Source organism: Chiloscyllium punctatum, chromosome X (genome assembly GCF_047496795.1).
Source record: "Chiloscyllium punctatum isolate Juve2018m chromosome X, sChiPun1.3, whole genome shotgun sequence".
NCBI lineage: Eukaryota > Metazoa > Chordata > Chondrichthyes > Orectolobiformes > Hemiscylliidae > Chiloscyllium > Chiloscyllium punctatum.
In genome coordinates, this window is record NC_092791.1 from 10,911,133 (window position 1) to 10,929,777 (window position 18,645).

General features: G+C 49.1%; 1 protein-coding gene across 1 annotated transcript in view; it reads right to left on the reverse strand.

Annotated features, from left to right (window-relative positions):
* Window positions 1-11,806, reverse strand: part of tamalin (trafficking regulator and scaffold protein tamalin) — a 46,581-nt gene extending 34,775 nt beyond the window's left edge. Inside the window, exon 1 of the mRNA XM_072567014.1 lies at window positions 11,533-11,806. Coding sequence (XP_072423115.1) covers window positions 11,533-11,703 — 171 coding nt within the window. The 5' untranslated portion in view covers window positions 11,704-11,806. The remainder of the gene's footprint in view (window positions 1-11,532) is intronic.
* Between the last annotated feature and the right edge of the window lie 6,839 nt (window positions 11,807-18,645).

The following is an 18,645-nucleotide window of genomic DNA, read 5'->3' on the forward strand; positions in this document are numbered from 1 at the left end:
CCTGGGTGGCAACTTTCAGGGATCTATGTACATGGACTCCAAGATCCCTCTGCACATCCACACTACCAAGAATCTTCCCATTGACCCAGTACTCTGCCTTCCTGTTATTCTTCCCAAAGTGCATCACCTCACATTTAGCTGCATTGTCAAACAGAGAGTCCTCGGGGGTTCAGGTACATAGCTCCTTGAAAGTGGCATCACATGTAGACAGGGTGATACAGAAGACATTTAGCACGCTTGCCTTCATTGCTCAGACCACTGACTACAGGAATTGGGACATCATGTCAAGGTAGTACAGGACATTAGTGAGGCCCCTTCTGGAGTACTGTCTGCAATTCGGTTGCCCTGTTATGAGAGGGACTGTTATATCATTAAATTGGAGAGAGTGCAGCAAAGACTAACCAGGATGTTACCGAGATAGGAGGGCCTGAGTTATAAGGAGAGGCTGGTGAGGCAGGGGACTTGTTTCCCTGGAGCGTAGGAGGTCGAGGGGTGACCTTACAGAGATTTATAAAATCAAGAGGGGTATAGATTGGGTAAATAGCCAAGCTCTTTTTCCTGGGTTGGGGGAGTTCAAAACTAGAGGGTATAGGTTTAAGGTGAGAGGGGAAAGATTTAAAAGGAACTTGAGGGGGATCTTTTTCACGCAAGAGTGATGCGTGTGTGGAATGAACTGTCAAGAGGAAGTGGTAGATGTGGATACAGTCACAACATTTAAAAGTCACTTGGGTAGGTGCGTGGATAGGAAAGATTTAGAGGGATATGGGCCAAACACAGGCAAGTGGAACCAATTTAGTTTGGGAGACTTGGGGGAAAATGGACAAGATGGGCCGAAGGGTCTATAACTAGAGTGGACACCACAGCACAAGCTAATGTCACTGGTACTTGACAACAAGAGGGAACTCTGAACTTGCTCTTCTAGACAGCAATCACTTGAGAGACACAAGAGGCTCCTTTTCCTTGTGAACGGTTGGAATAAAGCAACGGGATCCCCATACTGGGGAAGGTCATGAAATTAAAACCTCATAGCTCAGTGTGAGCTAGTGGCCCCAGCCTTCATGGGATGAGAAGGGTCTTTAAGTTTTCTTTGAGATTGCTGACACACTCGGCAGTGCCGTTGCCCTGCTGAATGTCATTGCTGATTGGGTGGGAGCGAGGGGAAGATTTATAATATCTTACAAGTTGTCGTTTCTGGTTTCCATTAAGTTTTGTTTTCGCTGGCACCAGTTGGAAATCGGCACATGAAAGCACTTTCCCCTCTTGAAAAACCAACTGAGAGTCAATGCAATTTCCTCATGCCTTGTTATCCAGACAAAACTGCGCCCCCCCCCCCCCCTCTCAACCCACGCACCTCCCCCAGCTATGTCATCCCACCCACACCCTTCTGGTTAGCTTGACCGAATGCATTTCCTCTCTGATCTCTATCACGGTTAGGTCTGTCTGCATACCCTTACTCCCCAAACGCTGCTAACCATTGCAGGGTGACTTTCCATGTCTTGCACGCTTCCAGCCGGTCTAGTTGATTGCTGAAGTCATTAGGGAGCAGTTTTGGCTTTTTAAGTTCCACTTTGTAGCAAACAAGAAAACCTTGATTCATATCACATGAAAGCAAAAGAGGGGAAAAGAATTAATCACCCAGTGTAAATATGTAGCCTTTCACAAGTGTGCATGTTGTAGCTGATTCTATTGCAGCATGGGAGTGGCTGTATGGGAGCAGGGTTTTAATGGTCTCGCTAGGGCAGTGCCCTCCAATGGTATAATATGCCACTGAGCTGAATCCCAGCTCTGTGGGTAGATGGCTGGGTCAGGAGTGTGCCTTTTGGACTAGGCAACACGGTGGCTCAGTGGTTAGCACTGTTGCCTCACAGCACTAGGGACCTGGGTTCGATTCCTGCCCTGGGCGACTGTCTGTGTGGGTTTTCTCCAAGTGGTCCGGTTTCTTCCCACAGTCCAAAGATATGCAGGTTAGATGGTCATGCTAAATTGCCCAGATAAGGTCAGGGACGGTGGGTATGGGTCGGATCAAATGGTCTGCTCCTACACTTTAGATTCTTTGACATCAGCATTGAATAGACCGGGGGGGGGGGGGGGAGATTAGTAGGGAGCTTCTATCGGTTGGCACTGAGCTGGTCAATTAAGGTTGGCACATGGGCTCAAACAAAAGGGTCAATGGACAGCCTCAAAGCTTGGAGGTTCCCAAAGACCAACTGACCTTTAACTCACGTCAACTAGCCCGCCCACCTCCAGGTAAATGGCTCAGGGGCAAGATGGATCTGGAAAACAGGTAGGAATTCACAGGCCAGCCTGCCTCTGCGACAGGCCCAAACCCAGCCCCTGGTCTCGGCAGAGCAGTGTGGGTTAGTTAGAGAACTCAAACCAAATTCAAGATGGCAACAAAAAGAGAAATTTTTTTTAAAATCATGTTCTTTGCAAAACTGACAGCAACTCTGAGTCAGCTGTGTGTCACAAACTGTCGAACATGATATATGGTCCGGTCACCATTCAGAACCTTGAGCACTTGGTTTTCAACTGAATGTTGCTTCTATTTTACAACATATAGAGATGCAGAGGCCATTTCAATTCTTCTATGCATTTACCAACATAGAGCCCTCCTCAGTTCAAGAAATCAGTGCACTCCCAACATGAAGCTGCAAAATCCGAGGCAAAGCAAACCCCCCCCACACCCTCTACTTTGCTCCAAAAACAAGTCTGAGCCCAAACCCCAAAGGCCGCTGCCAGTGCAGTGTTTGCCATTTCCACCCAACCTCCTTGGCATCTTTGCCCAAAGCTTTGTCGGGGGAAGGGAAGTTATGCCTGTCTTTGAGACTGACTGCCCAGATTTGCTTCAGGTTGGCTTTCATGCCCATCAAGAGGAGCTGACTCCTCACCCAGATGCCAGGGACTGTGCGTGCGCCAGCTCACTGCACTTGCTTTCATGGGATCCAAAAGGGTGAAGGTGGTATCACTCAGGAATGAATGGGAAGATGGTATCACTCGGGAATGAATGGGAAGATGGTATCACTCGGGAATGAATGGGAAGATGGCCCATGGTACTGTGTGCTTGTGTGATTTAATTTACCATTCCAAACAATAGATATTCATGTGTACCCAGCATGTACATCCCATATCTCGTCCATAAGTCTTGGTGTTTTCAGAAAATCAGCTCCATTAAATTTGAAACATTGAACCAAATCGTGCACATCACTCAGTGTTTAAGACATTATATTTTCCATGCTGCCTTGCATGTTTGGAGTTGCTGTTCAATTGTAACGTTACTTTATCCTCCCAACTGTCACCCCTCACTTACTTGGCAATGGAAAATGTTAATCCCCCTGTTGATAAGGAAGCTGCCTGAACTCAGTGGCTAAACTGACAACACAGGCATTTCTCATTTTCTGAGCCCACAAGTCCCCAGGTTAGATCTTAAATGAGGAATTGAAATTGCCCGATTATGAAGCAAGAACATGACCTGCTTGGCTGACGTTTTCTTAGTTCTGATTTTACTCAGGCCAGCATTGATCACCCAAGCTACCCCTGAGGCAATCCTGTGGCCAATTCAGAGTCAGCTCCATTGGCCGTGGGGTCTGGAGTCACATGGAGGCCAGACCAGGCAAAGGCTGCAGATTTCCTTCTCTGAAGATGTCCCTCCCAGCTTCATGTTAGTTGTACGGTCTCCAACACTAATGCTATTTTTTAAAAATCATAGATCTATTTAATTAATTGAATTTAGATCCCATTGATGCCTTGGTGGGATTTGAACTCTTGTCTATGGCTCATTAGCAGAGGCCTCTGGTACCCTCATCAACAGTTGAACCCCTTCAACATTTCGCTCCTCATCATTGATCACAGGGAGAAGTCAATTCCAGTTCTTCCATCAAAATTCAGGTTGACATGGCCCACAGGCCCACATTGAAACTTAAAGAGGAAGTCTTGCCAACCAGAGATCTCAGCTGTTGAAAGGGCCTGCTCCAAAGATAAGATGGCAGATAGACACTGCAGCTTTCAGACTTTACTGGAACAAAGCTTGCTGTGCCCAATGTGAATGACCATCTAAAATCAACATCTACGCCCTCCCCCACCGACGCTCAGTAACAGCAGTGTGTACCATCTACAAGATGCACTGCACAAACTCACCAAAGATCCTCAGGCAGCACCTTCCAAACCCACGACCACTTCCATCGAGAAGGACAAGGGCAGCAAATACATGGGAACCCCACCCCCTGCAAGTTCCCCTCCAAGCCCCTCACCATCCTGACTTGGAAATATATCGCTGGGTAAAAATCCTGGAATTCCCTCCCTCAGGGCATTGTGGGTCAACCCACAGCACACGGACTGCAGTGGTTCAAGATGGCAGCTCCCCCCCCCACCTTCTCAAGGGGCTAACTAGGGACGGGGTAATAAATGCTGGGCCCAGCCAGCGGCACCCCACATCCTGAGAAACTTTCTTTTTAAGAATTACAACGTTGCTGAGAGTCTTTTGGCCACAATAATTTAAGAACAGCGATAAACGAATCATTTCAAACAGATTTAGTTGGAGGATATGGATTGGCACAGGCTTAGAGGGCAAAAGGGCCTGTTCCTGTGCTGTAATGTTCTTTGTTAACACTCACTGGAAGGTCTGTCTAGAGGTCAGGTGACAGCCAAGTGGTATTATTGCCAGATTATTCACCTGGGGACCCAGGTTCAAATCCTACCATGGCAGATGGTGGAATTCAAATTATGTATTTTTTTTGAGATCTGGAATTAAGACTCTAATGATGACCAGGAATGGATTGTCGGGGGGGGGTGGGAACCCATTCACGAATGCCCTTTAGGGAAGGAAATCTGCCCTCCTTACCTGGTCTGGGCCTACATGTGACTCCAGACCCACAGCCAATGGGGTTGACTCTGAACTGCCCTCTGGGTAATTAGGAATGGGCAATAAATGCTGGCCTAAGCCAGCAATGCCCACAGCTTGTGAATGAATGATTTTTTTAAAATGCCGGCTAAAAGCTCTTTAAGACCCTGACCCTTTAACAGAATGCACTCGCGTTAACTTATTCACGAACATTTTGTTATCTCTTAGGTGGTGTCAGGATCGAAAGCTACTTTCACAAAATGTTTCAGTGTATCATGTCATGGTTGATGGGTCATAAATCTGCGTCTGCGATTCCCCACACAGTAAACCCCTGGGTTTCTCTATGCAGGGGTCCTGCCCCTTTCTCTCGGGGATCTGGGGTGGAGGGTGCTACATGCAACGGTTCCGCAGATTGCGGTGGTTCACGGACTCCCAGCCCAACTGCTTGTTCTGTGGTGCGGTGGAGTCCGTGGACCATGTATATATTGGGTGTGGGCACTTACACCCCCTTTTTGATTTTCTTAAAATATCTTCTTCTCTGTTTTTGGTTACACTTCAGTCCCACGCTCCTGATCTTTGGGCACCCGGTACGGAGGAGGGAGGGCAGGTCCGAAGACCTCCTCGTGGGTCTGCTCCTGGGCCTGGCCAAACTGGCCATCAACAGGTCCAGGCAGCGGGCCGTGGAGGGGGTCGTTAGGGCCGACTGCCTGCCCCTCTTCCGGGGTTACGTTAGAGCCCGGGTGTCCTTGGAGAAGGAGCACGCGGTGTCCACCAACATCCTGGAGTCGTTCAGGGAGAGGTGGGCGCCGCAGGGAGTGGAGTGTATTATTTCCCCCTCCAACTCTATTTTAATTTAATCCCTGCCCTCCCCTTCACTGTTTGATCACACAGTGTTACACTTTGACGTGAAGGGCACTGCTTATCACTGGTCACCTGGGGGTTTCCTATCTTCCTGGTGGTGGAAATTGAATAAAGATTCGTACACCTGGTGTCTTTCACTGTGTCTCACACCCGCACACACACAACATGGGTGCTGGGGGACAATATAAGCACAACCGCAGTTAGGCGGCAGTGTGGAACAAAAAAGACAATGGGGAAGAAAAGAACAGGAGTGTCAGACATCCTGTTCACTCTGAGAGCTGGCTATGAGGGAGCTGGATCAGATAAAAAATAAACCCTTAACACATTGGCTAATTGCTCAGTGAAGGTCAGGCACTTGCCCACTGCCGAAAGAGACGAGACACTACACAGTGATTGGATCTAGTTGAACCGGTAGCGGTGTGACAACAAGGATATTCATTGATGTAGCACCTTCAATGTGGTAAACCACTCCACTGCGCTTCAGAGGAAGAATTCTCAACTAAAATAGGCGACCGAACCACACGGAAATGTGAGAGAGGCACCAGGGGAGAGAGAGAGAGAGAGAGAGAGAGAGAGAGAGAGAGATAGAGAGAGAGAGTGAGAGAGAGAGTTTGGGACATTTTGCCCTGGCAAGTGGAGGTTTGCTGGTCAATGGTTAAGCAACGGAAATTTTGCTGCACCAGAGGCCAGAATTGAAGGAAAACAGAGGGTTGCAATCCGGTTTTGCAGGGATTTGAACAGTTACTGTGAAACGTGACCTGTTGAAAATTCTGCATTGCTCAGTGAAGCGCCGCAATGTTTTCTTGATCTCAGTGCAGCTCATTCTCGAGAAAGGCACACCCCAGGCAGGTTTCACTGCCAGCCTGGTTAATTGAGGACGCTTGCCTTTATATTAGATTATCGTGTCAAAGCATCTCAAAGGAACTGCAGACAATGAGGTGGCGTGAGTGTCACGTAGGTGACATGTCAATCATACGGTGTCAACAGCCTCCCACAGCCAGCAGGGGGATGGTTCAGGAGGACCAGAGACCCATTCAGCCCGTCAGTTCAGTGCCTGCTGTCTCAAAGGGCGACCAGCTAGTCCAATCACCCTGGAATATTTGCCCCTTTCGAAAACTTCCGCTGAAACTGCTCCCACCGCCATGACCAGCAGCTTATACCCAACTGGGAGAGGGTACAGAGAAGACTAACGTGAATATTTCCAGGGACGAGGAACTTTCATGGGTGAGACTAGAGAGACTGGGGGAGGTTCCTCTTCAAGGGGGGGGGGAAGGTTCCGCTCAAAGCTGTGAGGGGGTTCGGAGCGAGTGAGTGAGAAGTAACTGCTTCCCAGTGCCAGGAGTCAGCAGAGGTTGAGAGAGCTAGCGGTCGGGCAATGTTGCAAATTATGTCTGACTCAGGTGAGACACCAGAGTGTTTTCTTTAATGACTTTAATCACGCAAGGAGTGGTCACGATCTGAGATGCAATGCCCAAGAGGGCAATGGAAGCAGGTTCAACAGTGGCATCAAAATAGGATTAGAGCAGTCCTCCACACGACCAAGTGACTGGGAAAGGGGAATGCAGTGGGGTTGGCTGGACATTTCAAACAACGGGCCGAGTGGCTTCTTGCTACATGACACCATTTCCTGATACTTTAATGATACACTGAGGAAAGCCCCCTTCAGAGGTTGGTAACTGGGTGTTCTCAATGCTCTGGATTGCAGTCAGAGCTCAGGAGAAGGGAATGCAACTGTAGTTCCCTTTGTTCGAGAGCAGCAGCCCCAGTCACCCATTGCTATTTGCAAAGGGACTGAGGTAACTGCTGAAAAAAATGTGTTGCTGGAGAAGCGCAGCAGGTCAGGCAGCATCCAAGGAGCAGGAGCATCGACGTTTCGGGCATACTGTCTTGGAGTTCTGTTCGGTAAGGCCAGCAAGACGTTCGGATAAGCTACAATCTAATTGAATGGTTTTCACGTATGATTCGGCAAAGTTGAGCAATCACCTGACTGGTTGAATGAAATGGAGCCCTCTTAACAGGATCAGCCATCAAGCCAAGAGAAAGGACGGGGGTGGGGGGGCATGGAAGATGGCGTGTCACATTCGGCCAGTTGGTAGTGCTGCTCTCAAAACACTGGAAGGCCAACCCTGCCGACAGCAACAAGGAGGAAGCCATTCAGCCTGTTCTGCCATTCAATTAGATGACGGTCAATCTGCAGTTTAACTGCAATGACTCGACGTTGTTCCCCAGACCATCACACGGGTCGCCAGCTGGTAATATCACCCAGACGGACAGGCAAATGTGGAGGGCATGGGTTCAAATTCCACCACGGCAGCTGGTGGAATTGGTATTCGAATGAATAAATCTATTGTGAAACCACCATCAATTGTCAGAAAAGTCCATCCAGTTCACTCGAGTCAGGGCTGGAGAGCAAGGAAACAGACCCTTCGGTCCAACCCGTCCATGCCGACCAGATATCCCAACCCAATCTAGTCCCACCTGCCAGCACTTAGCCCATATCCCTCCAAACCCTCCCTGTTCATATACCCATCCAAATGCCTCTTAAATTGTACCAGCCTCCACCACTTCCTCTGGCAGCTTATTCCATACGCGTACCACCCTCTGCATGAAAAAATTGTCCCTTAGGTCCCTTTTATATCGTTCCCCTCTCACCCTAAACCTATGCCCTCTCGTTCTGGACTCCCCCACCCCAGGGAAAAGACCTTGTCTATTTACCCCACCCTCATGATTTTATAAACCTCTATAAGGTCACCCCTCAGCCTCCGACGCTCCAGGGAAAACAGCCCCAGCCTGTTCAGCCTCTCCCTGTAACTCAAACCCTCCATCTCTGGCAACATCCTTGTAAATCTTTTCTGAACCCTTTCAAGTTTCACAACGTCCTGCCTATAGCAGTGAGACCAGAATTGCACGCAATATTCCAACAGTGACCTAACCAATGTCCTGTACAACCACAACATGACCTCCCAATTCTTATACTCAATACTCTGACCAATAAAGGAAAGCATACCAAATGACTTCTTCACTGTCCTATCTACCTGCGACTCTACTTTCAAGGAGCTATGAACCTGCACTCCAAGGTCTCTTTGTTCAGCAACACTCCCTTCGACCTTACCATTAAGTGTATAAGTCCTGCTAAGATTTGCTTTCCCAAAATGCAGCACCTCACATTTATCTGAATTCAACTCCATCTGCCACTTCTCGGCCCACCTGGTCCAGATCCTGTTGTACTCTGTTTATTCTCCTTCAGGGAAGGAAATCTGTCATCCTTTACTGGTCTGGTTTACATGTAACTCCAGACTCATAGCAAATGTGACTGACTCTTAACCACCCTCTGAAAGAGCTGATTGGGTTCAAGGGTTAATTAGGGATGGGCGGTGAATACTGTCCTCATGGTTGACACCCACACCCCATGGAAGAACACAAAACCTCCCCGCCTCCGAAACAAATTGGTCAGTTTTGAAACTTTCAATTGCACCCCACCTCAACGTAAACAACTTTTTTGTTTGGGTGTGTGGTGGAATGGGAAAGAGAGCTCCCTGTTTCAATCCCCTTTGTTTGAAGAATTGCTTCCTGATTATATGATGCTGGGCTTACAGTTCCTGCCATGAAAAGCAAACAGATGAGATCGAGTTGTTAACTCTCAAACCACTACTCAACACATATTCGGGCAATTTCCTCCTTAAACAAGCCAAGGTGGAATTCAGAGACCAGGAGTCCGTTCCACACAATTCTCCCCAACCGTGGCACCTTGACACCGACAGCATGGACACATGCAAGGTCACTTGGATGCTGGAAATCTGAAACGGATAGAGAACTCACTGGAGAAACTCACCAGCATCTGGGGAAAAAGGAAACACAGAGTGAACCTTTCGAGTCTGACATAACTGTTCTTGAGTCACACCAGGCTTGAAACGTGAATTCTGTTCCTCTCTCCACAGACCTGCTGAGTTTCTCCAGCAACTTCTGCTTCAATTTCAGCAACAGCCCAAGTTGGTGAAAGCAAATGATAGGGCGAGGTCTAATGCTCCCACTTTGTGACTGACTCCCGGACAATCTATTACTCTCTACCTATGTCAACCCCATCTGCAGCTTTGGCCCGAACGTGGCCCACTGAGATTGGGTACAGACCTTCTCTTCAGTGTTGGCCTCTGCTCTTGTCTGTATTCATTCACGAGACTTGGCCATTGCTGGCTGGACAACATTCATTAGGCAAAAGTGAGGACTGCAGATGATGGAGATTAAAGTGGTGCTGGAAAAGCACAGCAGGTCAGGCAGCATCCGAGGAGCAGGAAAATCGATGTCGATTTTCCTGCTCCTCGGATGCTGCCTGACCTGCTGTGCTTTTCCAGCACTACTCTGATCTGGGCAACATTTATTGCCCCATCCCTAGTTGCCCCTTTGAGAAGGTGGGGGTGAGCTGCCATCTTGAACCACTACAGTCCATGTGCTGTGGGTTGACCCACAATATCCTGAGGGAGGGAATTCCAGGATTTTGACCCAGCGACAGTAAAGGAACGGCGATATATTTCCAAGTCAGGATGGTGAGGGGCTTGGAGGGGAACTTATTCTCCAGTTAAAAAGACAAGCACTTGGAGCTTGGTGAAAAAAAGGTCAACCAGAATTTAACCAAACCATTCAAGGGCTCTGTATGTGTTGGATTTTCTCTGAAGACGTTCTCTTGTGAAGCACCCTGGGATGATTGACGAGGTTGAGGGTGCAATGTAAACGCACATTGTTGTTGTTGTAAACCCCTCTGGTATCACCAGCACACTTGACACAAACGGCCATCTAGACTCTGGTTTCCAGCATCTGCAGTCTTTGTTTTTACCACGGACCGTTTGGCTCCATTGAAGGGGCTAAATCAATGCAGGTCATGCTGTCATAAATCCCTCTGTTATCACAAGCCCAGGATACAGCCATGAATCGGCCACCTGACCCTCAAACACACACACACACAGCCCTCCCTGAACTTTACTCTCACTCCGGTTATGGTCTGTCCCCTCTCTCCCTTCCCAGGTTTGTGATAACCAGAGGGATTCATAACAGCAACAGTATGCATTTATGTAGCACCTTCGTCGGCGTCGAACTTTCTTAACCCAATGATGACCATCCACCAGGACTATCAGACCGCGGAATACGCTTAACCAGACGTCGTGATGAATATTGCCCGACGAATCACTCCCCCGAACCCGCTCAAAGGATCGAATTAAAAGAAAATCTGTTATTAATAACGAGATCAAACCCGTCGGGCAATTCGTGTTGGCGGCATAAGGGAGGACAGCATCAGCTTTCAAAGCAACGACTTTTCCTCCGTGCAATGTGGTCGCCCTTTGCACGAAACGGAAATTTTTTGTCGAAATTTGCATTGGAAGAGATTGAGGGGACCAGGATGAGGGTGCTACTAATACAGGAATCCTCTCCCCATGAGAAAGAACCCCCCCCCCCCCCCCCCCCCACACACACACACACACCCAGCAACAGCACTCCACAAAAGGCTTCACTTTTATCCAGAAGTGGGACATTGCAAAGGTGGGGACCGAAATCTGAAAGCCTGAGTTGCTGTTCAAAGACAACAAGACCCCTTTGTTTGTCTTGGGACAAATGTTCCGACAAAACCATGTTTTGGAAGAACAGGGGGAAAGCCCATGCAGTCGTGTGGGCTCTGCTGATGCCTCGGCTAAATATTATGGGCATCTGATTGAGAAATGCAATGATAAATTCTGATCTCTGTGTGTGCAAAGGTTTATGGCATGACCGAATGTGCAGACCAGCAAATCATTTGATGAAGAAAGTATATTTTTGAAATAAACACAAAACAATGTTTGTTGACTCACCTGCTTGTGGTTGCGAGGTAACGTGCCCCCGCAGTAAGCGAGGGTCTTGTACAGCTCGGAGGTCTTGCAAGCTTCAGCTCCGCTTTTGGAAATATCGCCTTCCGCCCCGGTGCACTCGGCGCTGTCATAATCCCCCTTACGGCTCAACCTTTTCACCCTTCGGAAAGTCATTTTCCTGCGATGCTCATCCTCTTGCTGCCTTTCTCGCCCCCCACCCCCTCGGACACTTCCTCCCGCCGGATGCAAACCCACGGCGAAGTCTGTCCCGAAGTGGAAGTTGTTTCTCTGACACATCGGTTTTATCAGAGAGTCTGAACGGATGCTGCCGTTCCCCAGCCCACACCCCCTTCTGCCGCACGTGGTTGCAGTTTCATCCCCCCCCCCCCCCCCATCCCCCTAAAGATTTCAATCAACATGAAGCTTTCAATCTCTTCTTCAGGGTCACTCCCTCCCCTCTCCAGATCGAGGGGGAAATCCGTTTTCTCCACCTGGATATCCCAGTCTGTCACCGACACTCTCACGCTGCATTTGCACAGGGTGCCAAAGCTCCCAATCCAACTACCCGCACCTCCACGCCGCTGGCTGGAGACAAAATAAAACCGGGCAGACGCTGGAATCCAATCGATCTGGTGGAGGCTGAACACCAGCACTCTGACATCAAGTCCTCCCTCCCTCTTGACCAGGACCCCACCAATGGTCCACCAGGCCACACTGGGCCGTGCCCTCATCGCCTCTGGTGATCTCCCTTCCACCGCCTCCAACCTCAGAGCCCCCAGCCCCACACTGCCCGGGTCTCCCTGCTCCCCAAGATCCACAGGCCCAACTCGCCCGGCTGACCCATCATCTCCACACACTCCTGCCCCACCGAACTCACCTCTTCCTACCCTTGGCTCTATTCTCTTCCCCTTGGTCCAGGCACTTCCAACCTACATCCAGGACACCAACAACACCCTCCACCTTGTCAGAAACATCCATTCCCCACCCCCCACCCCCCCCCTCCCTTTCCAGCTCTTCATCTTGACTATGGACATGCGGTCCTTATACATATCCATTCCCCACAAGGACAGCCTGCAAGCCCTCACTTGCTTCTTCTCCAATCCCCCACCACCTAAAATCCCCTTCGCCTCGCTGAATTACTCTGTACCCTCAGCAACGTTTCCTACAAATCCTCCCATTTTTTCAGATCCAGGGAGTGAGGCCATGGATACCCAGAAGGGCCCCAGGATGGACTGAAACAGTTCATCGACTCCACCCACAACTTCTATCCCACCCCTCCAATTCACTTGGTCCATCTCGGGCACCCCCCCTCTCCTTCCTTGACCTCTCCCTTGCCACCTCCAAACTGACATTTACTACAAACCCACAGACTCCCATAACTACCAGGACTACACCTCCTCCCACCCCGTATCCTGCAAGGACTCCATCTTGTTCTCCCAATTCCTCCGTCTCTGCCGCATCTGCTCAGACGAGGAGACGTTCCACTCCCACAAATCCCGAGAGGATTATAGAGTCAATGTTTCAAATTGAAGACCTAAATTTCAATACAAACTCATTTCTTTGATAAACTTTAGAAATTTATTGTCGATGTTTGTGCTCGTTCAGTAAAGTCGATATTGTGTCTTCTTGAACGAGTCGCTGGAGAAACTCAGCAGGGCTGACAGCATCTATGGCGAGCGAGAAACAGAGTTAACATTTCCGGTCCAGTTTGACTTCTTCAGAACCGAGAAGCAGCTAGGAAAAGGCAGGTGCTCCGAAAGCTAGTGTGCTTCCAAATAAACCTGTTGGACTATAAACTGGTGTTGTGGGATTTTTAACTCGGGAAAGATGGTATTTAAGGAGATTGTGGGGGTGGAAATGAAGTCCAGGCTGTTGGTCTCAGGCCTGCTATAGTGCTCCAGTGAGGCTAAGTGCAAACTGATTTCCTCTCAAACTGTCGTGAGTTAGCCTGACTGCTGTGTGACGTGATCACAAGTGATAGTATCGTGGCTGCTATATAGTTGCTTTGTCACCTTTTTGTGTTCAGCTCTCACTGTGGTTTCACGGCATAACAGCAAAAAGTGAGTCTTTCTCACCAGTATCTCACTGTCTTCACCGGCAAGCCTAAAGTACTGCCTCTTTGTAGCAACGTCTATGAACTGGGTCCCTTGCAGACTGCAATCTGGAATCGGACGAAGGGTCACTGAACCCAAAACGCCAGCTCTGATGTTTCTCCACAGACCTGCTGAGATTTTACATCAACGTCTGTCGCTGTTTCTGATTTCCAGCAGTTCTTTCAGTGATAGTGACCGTTTAGCCATTGTCTTACTCATTTGATTCACTAATGTCTGAAAGGGAAGACCTTTAGGCTGTAAGATACCGTCTTTCCCTGGTCTAGTTTACACAGGCCCATGGCAACGTGGCTGACTCTTAACCACGCTCAGCGATGGCCCAGTGAGCCACTCTGTTTCAGGGCAATTAGGGACAGGCCATAAATGCTGGCCTGGTGACATCCACATCCCCTGAAAAAATAAAGATACAAAAAAAAAGGAGGGTCTCAGAAGAGGCGTGCCCGACAAACCCACGAACATGTGGTTATACCCAGGTGCCCAGGCTTTGTGTGAAAAGACGGCTAAGGGGGGGTGGGGGTTAAATCCTGACAGAACATCCAACTGCCATTCTGTCAGCAGCAATCTGTCATCGAAAAGGCATCTCCCTGGCAACTCACGCAGCAGAGCTGGTAGCAAGCTCACCCTGCCCCTTTGGGCAATGCCAGTGCTGCCAGGGGATGGTGAGGCTTGGGCAACTTAGTGTCTCCTTCCCAAGCTGCACCCCAGAGGGGGCACTTCAGCACGCTGGGTAATGTTGGCGCAACTCAGAAAGCAGCAGGTATGAAGCCCTCACTTAATTGGTGGAGAACAGCAGGAATACAGAAAATAGGAGTAGCGTGAGGCTATTTGGCCCTTTGAACCTGTTCCACCATTCGATATAAACGTGGCTGGTCATCCAACTCTGTCCCCTGTTCCCATTCTCTCCCCCATACCCTTTTGATCCTTTTAGCCCGAAGAACTCAATCTAATTCCTTGGAAACATTGAATGTTTTGACCTGAACTGCTTTCTGTGGCAGAGAATTCCATAGGCTCTCCTACTTTCTGGATGAAGACATTTTAAAATCCTATACCGTAGATTCCCTACAGGGCAGGTAGAGGCCATTCAGCCCCTTGAGTCTGCAGTGACCCTCCGAAGGGCATCCCACGCAGACCCAGCCAACCCCACCCCCCCCTCCCCCCACCACCCTTTTACCCTTTCTCCTAATCCCTGAGATGAATTGCTGACCACATATCCTTAAATGGTGTCGCAGTGCCGGGATTGGGGGGGGCGTCGCTTCTGATGGAGTGAGAGGTCACTTGATCTCATCAGATCACTATTCCCTGCCCCAGGCTGGGCAATGAGACACTGCCCACCATCCCCCTGCCAAGCCTGCTCACTTCGGCGAGCACTTGGAGCATAAAGAGACATCCCTTCACAGGCCAGTACCGAATTAATGCACTGGGCGGAACAAAAGTCACTAAAGAAGGCAACAGTTTGTCATACCTCAAATAGGAATGTAGGCACCATGATATACTCTCTAGGCACAGTCAACTGACCCTTCAGAGACAGACAGATGATGTTGGGGTGTGTGTGTAAATTGATGACATGCGCATGCAGTTAAAGATACAATGGGACAGCTTCATAGTTCCTTGAGTGTGGAGGTGCAGGTAGATAGGATAGTGAAGAAGGCGTTTGGTATGCTTTCCTTTATTGGGCAGAGTATTGAGTACAGGAGTTGGGAGGACATGTTGCGGTGTACAGGACATTGGTTCGGCCACTGTTGGAATATTGCGTGCAATTCTGGTCTCCTTCTGATCGGAAGGATGTTGTGAAACTTGAAAAGGTTCAGAAAAGATTTACAAGGATGTTGCCAGGGTTGGAGGAGTTGAGCTACAGGGAGAGGCTGAACAGGCTGGGGCTGTTTTCCCGGGAGCGTCGGAGGCTGAGGGGTGACCTTATAGAGGTTTATAAAATCATGAGGGGCTTGGATAGGATAAATAGACAAGGTCTGTTCCCTGGGGCTGGGGAGTCCAGAACTAGAGGGGCATAGGTTTAGGGTGAGAGGGGAAAGATATAAAAGGGATCTGAGGGGCAACTTTTTCACACAGAGGGTGGTACTTGTATGGAATGAGCTGCCAGAGGAAGTGGTGGAGGCTGGTACAATTACAACATTTAAAAGGCATCAGGATGGGTATATGAATAGGAAGGATTCAAGGGAGATGGGCCAAGTGCTGGAAAATGGGACTAGGTCAGATTGAGGTGTGTGGTTGGCGTGGATGAGTTGGGCTGTTGGGTCTGTTTCCCTGCTGTATGACTCTATGAGTGAATGGGATCAGACAGCACGGCTGATGTTTTGAGGCTCACTGGGGGCCCTGTCTGGAGCGAGTGAACAGATCTGAAACAGCCTGCGCCAACCTCTGCAGGACACAGGGTATGATCAGGTGTTATTTGACAGAAAGAATGTACATTTCACAAAAGCTCGAAACCGCTCTGGGTAGACTACTTAAGACAGGAATGACTCACTGAGAAAAGTCCATTGAATTCACCGCCTACCAACTTGAGAGTCGTGTGAGGTAATGATAATAGTGTGGTTGACTAGTTAGACTAACTCATTGCCTACTTAGTCAACAAAAGACCCAACAAATAACGCAAGGAAACCCCGTCATGGTAGAGAAGCAAGGGTACACACACACACACAAACAGACAGACATACACACACACACACAGACACACACACACACAGTCTCTCTCTCACTCTCTCTCTAGCAATGCTAAAAAGGTTCCATCTCCAATACCTCTCCCCAAAACCTTGTTTCTGGAGGAAGAGAGAGACTTTCAGCTTGCCCCTGCCTCTCTCCAAACACACACAATACATATTAAGACAAGGACAGAAAAAGCACCGTTTTGGCTCTTTGGTTTGGAAGGGAGGAAGTGCTTAGTCACAATGCTGAGGTCACTGTGAGCAACAGGCCAGAAGGCTTTCTTAGAAACTCAGCTTAGAAACTCAAGTTGATGACTGCCTCAATCAGGCTGTCTCTGGTACAGGGTGGTCCTTTGCAATTCAATTGGAGTACAGAGCCCAAAGCTGATTTGTTCAGTCTTGACCTCCTTCTGATCCAGGGATGGAGGCGAAGGCAGAGAGAGGGTGTGTGTGTGTGTGAGAAAATGTGTTTGTACACGTGTGTGAGTGTATGTGTTCGTGTGTGCTTGCGTGCGTGTTAGAGAGGGATGTGTATGCGCACATCTGTGTATGTAACTGAATGTGTGTGTACACATCTGTCTGAGTGTGTGTATGTGTGTGTGAGAGAGAGAGAGTGTGTGTGTGAGTGTGAGACAGAGAGAGAGTGTGTGAATATGTGTGTGTGAGACAGAGAGCTCAAGAGAGAGTGTGTGTGTGAGAGATTAGATTACTTGCAGTGTGGAAACAGGCCCTTCGGCCCAACAAGTCCACACCGCCCCGCCGAAGCGCAACCCACCCATACCCTTACATCTACCCCTCACCTACACTATGGGCAATTTAGGATGGCCAATTCACCTGACCTGCACATCTTTGGACTGTGGGAGGAAACCGGAGCATCCAGAGGAAACCCACGCAGACACAGGGAGAATGTGCAAACTCCACACAGTCAGTCGCCTGAGGTGGGAATTGAACCCGGGTCTCTGGCGCTGTGAGGCAGCAGTGCTAACCACTGTGCCACCGTGCCGCCCACAGAGAGAGAAAAAGAGACAGAGTGTGTGTGTGTGTGTGAGAGAGAGACAGAGAGAGAGTGTGTGAATATGTGTGTGTCTGTGTGTGTTAGACAGAGAGCTAGAGAGAGAGACTGTGTGTGTGAGAGAAACAGAGAGAGAGTGTGTGAGTGAGTGTGTGTCTGACATCAGAAACTGATCATGGAAACTGAACCCAATTAGTCCAGACGACATCAGGGAATTCACCAAGATGGGGGGTGACCATGGTAGTAGTGTCATTGTCCCTGAACTCGTCAGGCAGGAACCCAGGCCAACGTCCTCGGTTCAAATAACACCATGAGCAAACCCTGATGGTGAAATTTGAATCAATAATTCAACAACCAAAAAAAGTCTGGAATTAATTAAAATTGTCTAATGGAGACCACATCAACATTGTCAACTGCTGTACAAACCAATCTGGGCCAGCGGGCTTGTTGACTGCACCTGTATTCCCTCAAGTTTGGACAATTGAGAGGAGAGTCTGACTGAAATGTGTAACAGTCGAACAGGGTTGGACAGGGAGGATGTTTCCCTGACCCTTGGGTGAGAATCAACTCAACCTGTGGAATACTCTACCCACTATCGAGGCAAAGTCACGAAACACACTGAGGAGAGAAGAGCTCTCCAGAGTTAAAGCTATCACGAGGCATGGGGAGGGAGTGGGACTGTCAACCATGAACATATTGAATGGTGGCATCGACTCGATGGGCCGAATGGCCTAATTTTGCTCCTAGTTTCAATGTTGTTGTGTTGCTAAGCTCTGGGTGGGTAAGCCTATGGTCCACTGTCCTGCCTTACCACTACCTGAGGTACTTAATTGGCCAAGCGACAAATACTTAAGGGTCTCACCCTATTGGCCTTGGATGAACCGAATCTGATACCATGTGACTTTCCAGGCAGCTGTGCAGACAGCTTGATGTCGTGAGAGGTGGTCTCCTCAGTCCATGATCACATGACTGGACATCAGGAAGGAGAGAGCCCGCTAAGACCCTCTGTCCTTACTTCCTGTTAGCTCTGAGGCCAGTATCTCAGATGGTATTGGAACTTCATTCACATTTGCTGTGGGTCTCGAGTCACACCAGGTCAGGACAGTCAATTCCCTTCCCAGTAACTCTCATTGCTGACTCCAAGCCCCATGATGTTTCACAAAAAGGGCATTAGCGGATTCTTTTCGATCCATAATGGTCACTGTTGCTCAGACCAGTGTCATATTTCCAAGCTTTGTGGATCAAACTACTGCATTGGTGGCTCAGGGGGTTAGCACTGCTGCCTCGCCTGCGCCAAGGGCCCAGGTTTGATCCCAGCCTCGGGCGACCATCT